Here is a 7,086-nt window from a genome sequence, read left to right as displayed (position 1 = left end):
GTTAAACTGCTCGATGTGAGGGAATCTGAGTGCTACCGCTATTATTTTAGCTAGTGCATCTGTATTGTGTGCCACTAGCTAGACCTGTCACAATAACAAATTTTGCTGGGCAATTAATTGTCTCACAAATTATTGTGATAAAATAATATTGTTTGAAATTTGACAATAATTACTAATTATTATCAAATTTAAGAAGAAATGTTTATCAATTTGTTTTGCGTGTAGTACCTTTTTTCGACCACCAGATGGCTGTATAAGACTGAACTGAAGGATGGATAGCGAGGGAGTGAGCAGCGTGTCTAAGAAAAATGGGAGGGAGGTTCCTTGACTTGACAAGGGCTGTCTCTCTTCGGTTCTCAAAATGGCAGACGCTCTGTGTGGTTTGAGCTCTAGGATTTTTCAAACAAAGCTTAATTTAATAAATCAGTAAAGTTCTCAGCTTCTTTTTGCAAAGAAAAACTTTTTAGATGAAGGCACAGGTTTCAACCGTGAATTTTGGAGATTTGACAAGACGAAGATTTTTTCCCCAAGGTCGGCCTGTTAGCTTAGCTTGTAGCTTAGCTTCTCAGCTTAGCTGCTTTTAATGATCCAAAAACATGATTTTGGATCATTACAATGGATTTTAAAGACAAAAGAGAAAGGGAGTGGTCAGTGAAGAGCACCGGAGTTGAGCCTTTTGTCATCCAGTGTCTTCAATAGAAAGAGAGAGACAGGAAAAAAGATAAAGCAGATAAATGAAAATGAGATTGATAATTTTCATTTATCATGCGATTAATTAATTTATTGTTTATTGCGACAGGCCTACCGCTAGCTTAGCACTACGTTGGTGCTGGCCATTGTTGATGGTGGGGTGGGGACTGTTGACAGGGCGGGATGCCCTGCTTGTATAATGGTAGGGAAAACACTGGATTTCACCTGTAGCACGGTGGTGCAGTTGGTAGAGCTGCTGGCTGGAGTTTGCATGTTCTCTCCGTTCATGCGTGGGTTCTCTCCGGTACTCAGGTTTCCTCTCACAAACCAAAAACATGCATGTTAGGCTAATTGGTAACTCTAAATTGTCCCCAAGTGTGAGAGAGAGAGTGAAAGGTTGGTTGTCTTGTTTGTCTCTATGTGTCCCTGTGATGGACTGGAGACCTGTCCAGGGTGTACCCCATCTCTCGCACAGTGATTGCTGGACATGGGCACCAGCGACCCCCTGCGACCCAAAAAGGCGGAAGCGGCTATTTATGATTGATGGATGGATTTCACGTTGAAAATCACATGCTGAGACATGTGGACTTAATTTAGCATGTGGGATTCATTTTCTGCACATTTCCAGTGTCATTATGGAACACGCATTTATGGATATATACATGTACACGTATGTCTACATATTGCTGTTGTACCCACATGGAATCACATGTGAGAAAAACATGTTAAACTCATGTTGTTCTTTTCATACAGCAAGGCCAAACAGAAGGAAATCAGTTAGGACATGCGTCCCCTGCAGGACACGACCCTGAAGGGTTTGTGCTGCTCGTAGCTTCAGTGTCCAACAATCTGAACATGGATACACTTGAGCTCCAAAAACAGTATGTACAGACATGTATGAACTTATATCCACCTGTATATTTATTTAAAAAATAACTATTTGTGAACTATCTTAATAATGAAAGACCAACACAGACAGCAATTTATCACGTTGCAGTCTGAATATAAATGAACTGATAATCAATGTGGGTTAAAGCCGATGGCACTGAGTGGCCAATTAAAGTAGAATACTGGTCAAGCATCAATATTTACACATGGATCTGATTTCATTCTGTGCTGGGCCACTAGAAAAGAACTTCTTTCCCTCAGTGGGTGCACTGAGGTACTGGTGCAGTGCAGAGATGAAGAGTATTTATGACAGCATCACCACCTCAGGTGTTTCTGAGGCAGGCTTTATCCTGCAGTGATGGTATACTGAATCACATCAGACAGTAATAATGTTGATATTGTGTCCACGCTGCACAAAACAACGAGTTTGAACAACTGCAGAGTGATGTGTTAATAAATATCCTCATTTGTCATCTTCACAACAGCACATTTGTGTTTTGTTACATGTGTGAGTCCTCAGGCACTGCTACAGCAAATAGTAAAGGGTAAAACAATCATATTATTTAAATTAAATAGCTACATTATACTTCCATTAGAGTGGGGATTGCAGTAAACTGTGCACCATATTTTGATTAATCGTTTGTGTTTTGCTGCCCTCTGCTGGCAGCTCCAGTAATAAACCCCAAAGGATTTTTACCACAGTTCTTCCAATTTCACTGCAGAATAAAGAAAAAAAGACTCAAATTAATTCCTAAAGCAGCTTAATGTAGCACCTGAAACTAAAAAAAGTTGTCCTTTTTTTGTTTCATATTTATCAGCAATGACTGATTAAATCTTTTTTTATAGCAGATGTTTGTCACCAGGGGCTTGTTTTATTATAAGGCACTTCATTGAGCATACTCATTTTCTGCATCCAGAGGGCCACGCAGCCACCTGGCAGCTTTATGGTGTGATCATCTGCGTGCTGAGAAGTTATTTTGAGCAACACCGGGGGGATAATATCATTAATATAAAGCACCGCCTAATGAGAAGGGACAAGAGGAACATATGTTGTCCAAGGAGGATGGAAAACGACTCAAATATCAGTTTAATACATGGAGAATAACTGAAGAAATGCTTTTTTTGCAGTATAGTCAGCTACTGTATTTTTTTCCAGCTTCCTACTGATATAATTGAAGGCAGTATAGTTTGAAAGAGAAAAGACTGATGTAGCTCACGTCAACAGAGAAACAGATCCAAATGACAGCTACGCAGGTGTGCCCACACTCAAACTAACTAAGACAGGGTTACAGAGAGCCGACCCGAGGGCAGCAGGCAGGAAAAAATAAATAACAGAGCTGATTATCCGATTTAGAATATGCACAGACTGCTGACAAACTATTTAGAAAATGACAATGAAAAAAGTGAATATTGTCATATTTGTGACAAAAACAGATTACTGTGGAGTTTGCTGTTTGATATCTGATAGTCATAACTGTTTAATAGGATGATCCATTTATATTAACAGCTGAAAGAGCGAACATCTGTCTGAGACGAAAAGCTCAAGGTTTTATGGTAATACTGCATACGCTGCTGAGATACAGTAGTCCCTCGCTACTTCGTGGTTTGACTTTCGAGCACTCGCTCTTTCGTGGTTTTTGAACGATTGTCAGCTTTATTACTCGCGTTATTGGGATGGTACGAGATAAAAAGTTAACCAAAAATAAATAAATTCAGACAGGCGCCACCATTTTGTAGTTTTCTTTTTATAAGCCTATACTGTAATGCCAGTCAAAAAAAACTACACTACCCAGAAGCCAACAGTGCTTCCAGATGCCACTTTCTTAAAGTTTTCTTTCAATAAGCCTACACTATAAGGCCAGTCAAAGGAACTACCATATTTTCTGGCGTATAAGTCACAGTTTTTTGCATAGATTTGCCAGTCCTGCGACTTAAGACGCCGAAGTGATTTATATACACTTTTTTCTTCCCATATTCATAACGCAATTTTTGACTGATGCTTTAAATTTGTAAGAACTGCAACAGCGAGTCCTCCCATGCGCACTCGCTTCACTCAGCTGGTGCAGGCGGAGGAACGTTAAGAGAGCTTTAGTGGGTGGTGGGGTGGGGGGGGATAGACGGACAGATGGACGGACGGACGGATGGACGAACGGATGGACGGAGGGATGGAGCCGTGCCACCCAGGTGAAATGAAGCTGTTTTGACCATTAAATAAACACGACGGGTCAGTGGTGACGCATAATAAATGTGACTTACACACAGGAAAATACGATGCACTACCCATAATTCAACAATGCACTATTTAGAAGACAACAGTGCTTCTGGTCACTGCTTTCTGCTGAAATGGAGGGAAAGTTTTGCAACGCAAATCTACGCTATCTATTAATCTCACAGAACTGGCAGGAAAATCACAAATAATCTTGAAGCTTCCTGAAGCTCAATAATCCACGCACACATCAACCTGGATGGGGCGGTGAGTTTCGTCGCCGCAGGTTCGTCATCTGGTGAACTGCAACAGAGTTGGACTGGAACAGAGCTGCTGGTCTGCAGAGCTGGTGAGTAAAATTTTGCAATACTGTACAGTACACATAGGTATGTTGTTGAAATCACGTAGGTTTAAGAGTTTAGAACATTGCAAGTGTGTCGGAAGTGTTTTTAAAGCCTTAAATTTATATAATATTAAAACAACGTTCCTACTTGGTGGTTTTTCCACCTATCATGGTGGTGTGTGGAACGTAACCTCCGCGATAATCAAGGGACTACTGTATTTAAAAAAAAATTTAATTAAAAGGCATAAAAACACATGATAACAGAAAGTACAACTCGCACTACATACATTTTATACCAGCCAAATAAGAACTCCGCTGTACTATCCAAGTACAAGCACCGCTTTTTTAGGAAAAAACAACCAACAAAACCCAACACAAATAACTTAAAAGATCATTTTGAAGCACCAAAGTTCATGCTCATTAATTCAGGTTCAAATCCAACAATATTCAGTCAGGTCATGTGGACTGTTTCATTTGTTGCTGAGACGTTTCGTCCTTCATCCGAATGACTTCAGTCTGAGGAGCCACAAACAGCTCACTCCCAGAATGGAAAAAAAAAACTGTTTATTGGTAAGATGGCCTCCAGGGCCTGCCCTCTCCCCCATCAACTCCTCTAAGACAGACCGTGCCAAAGTGGTTCAAAACACCAAAGTTCATGCTCATTAATCCAGGTATAAGTCCAACAATGTTCAGTTTTCAAGCCTTAACCATGAGAGAAAAATGGCTTTTAGATAAATTAACTTGACTAAAATTATAACTCAAGCAATCAATCAAAAAGCAGTCCTAAAAAAGTAAAATTTAACATAAAACTTTTTCTTTTACGATGGAAGGAAAATCTTTTTTTTTTTAAGGGAGGAGTTTGTGCTTTGCTCTGAAACAATGGTTCCCAACCCTGGTCCCTGAGGAACACCATCCTGTATGTTTTAGTTGTTTCCCTGCTCCAACACAGCTGATTCAGTGATTTACTTACATCCTCAAGTTCTGCCAAAGCCTGTTAAGCATCCATTCATTCAAATCAGGTGCGTCAAAGCAGGGAAAAACTAAAACATGCAGGATGGTGTTCCTCAGGGACTAGGGTTGGGAACCTCTGAAGAGTCTGCTTTCGATTATGAAGCTACAAGCTGTTAAGTTTTGTTTGAGGTTCAAAGTGAGCTGTTTAAAACAAATTCTTCTTGCTTTAAATGATGTGAAGATTCTTTCAGTGCTCATCTTCAGGAAAACGTACAATTTAAGGCAAAACAACTTTCTTTTGTGACATTTCTCTAAAATAAATTCCTCAAGATTCACTTTTTCTTCATGTGGAGCAACAATAATCTGATTGCCGTTTGATTATTTAAAACTTAATTTGCAGCAACCCAACCTAAACAGAAAAGACAGAGTTTTTTTTTTATTAACAATTTAGTTATATTTAACACATTCCCAAATAGAAAGTACTTTTTTTTTTTTGCTGATTACTTGTAGGAATGTAACTGTTGTACCTTTTGGGTTGGGGGAGGCCCAGGTGATGATGCGCCGCACCAGCCAACAGTTCAGAAAGAATTTCTTGGAGAAGCCGTGGCTTTTTCGAATGCTCGGCAAGTCCTGCCTTCCCTGAACTCTCTCTGACGGTGTGCACATGCCTGGTAGTTTACTACGGTATCTAAAAACAGGAGCCAAATTTCACATTTATGAACAATAAATAAAATACTTTAAATTCAACCACTGATAACAGGTTTAACTGCATTATTAGCAGCCTCAGTGTTGACCTTTATGAAGCTGCAGGTACAAATAGAAAACGGGCAGAAGTAACCACAGCAGAGTGTTAAACCAATGGTCACAAGTTACAGCGTTATACTAAATTATGCTAATTTGTGGCATTTGTACTGTCAGCTCTGCATAAACAAGATGCAAGACATTCCCATGGGCTCCTTCTGAACTAGAAAATGTTAAGTAAACTGAGCTGCTGTTCTTTTGTGATTCGGGATGGTTTTACTGTTCTTGTGCAAACTAAACGCAAAGACCATTTGCCTTCTATCTGCACCACATTGTCAGATTTTCAAATTAGACGAGTCAAAACTTTTGTTTTAGTCATCCTGAAGAAAAACAGGCATGAGATTCTAAGAGCTGAAGGCTGTAACTGTAAGCTCCTGAAGGTACTAATTCAAGATGAGAAGTTTCAGACATCGCAGATCATTCAGCTGCTCTGACTGCAGAGCGGCTCCCATCAGAAAGGTTCATCCTTCAATGCACAGAAATGAAAAAATTAAAATTAAAATCATATTAATCACCAGGTTCCTAATTGTGTTGCCTTACCTCGAGGCAAAACGCGACACACGAGCTCCCTCTGCTCCCTCAGCCTGCGAGTGATCCTCAGGTTTCACACAAGCATTTTCCCTTTCCTGAGCTGATCAACAGAGTGTAACAAGGGATGGAGGAGGAGGAGAGTGAGGAGAGCGAGGAGGGTGGGGTTGGGGGTTGCTCTGTGAAGAAGAGCCTGGATGAATGGGGGAGACGCTGGCCAAGAGTTGCTACAGCTTCAAGTTAAGAGTCAGAGGTGTTGGTGGCTCTTTGATCAGCCTCACAGAAAGCTTTCAGACTCTCAGTCTGCAGGAAAATGTCACAGTTTGCATGGCTTTAGGTGGATTACCAAATGGATGTTTAAAATTTTAAACCAAAACACAGATGACGACAGCGTTGACTCAAGAAACTCGTACCAAACCAGTGACGTTTTAATGTTTTACGTGAATGAAGGTGTAACCCACATAAAACATTGGGCTACTAAACCCACATCTGTAATTTAGGTTGTAATACCGGGACGATCCAGCAGAGGGCACTCGGTTTTTACTGAGTTGAATTTAACCAACGTGGTTTGGTCATTTTCCCCTATATTCTGAGGCATGCTCTTCACACATGCACTGACTGACCAAACTGTGGACTTTACAACCTGTTTATGAGTGACAGAAGTGACCACTCATTGAGA

At 40.4% G+C, this 7,086-nt stretch overlaps 1 protein-coding gene across 1 annotated transcript in view; it reads right to left on the bottom strand.

The window, feature by feature from the left end:
• kcnip4a (potassium voltage-gated channel interacting protein 4a) overlaps positions 1-5,744 on the bottom strand; it is a 265,716-nt gene extending 259,972 nt beyond the window's left edge. Inside the window, exon 1 of the mRNA XM_037675969.1 lies at positions 5,606-5,744. Coding sequence (XP_037531897.1) covers positions 5,606-5,744 — 139 coding nt within the window. The remainder of the gene's footprint in view (positions 1-5,605) is intronic.
• Positions 5,745-7,086: the final 1,342 nt, after the last annotated feature.

Source organism: Nematolebias whitei, chromosome 1, assembly GCF_014905685.2.
Source record: "Nematolebias whitei isolate Nwh7 chromosome 1, NemWhi1, whole genome shotgun sequence".
NCBI lineage: Eukaryota > Metazoa > Chordata > Actinopteri > Cyprinodontiformes > Rivulidae > Nematolebias > Nematolebias whitei.
The sequence above is the reverse complement of the archived record's forward strand: the minus strand, read 5'-3'. Positions and strand labels throughout refer to the sequence as shown.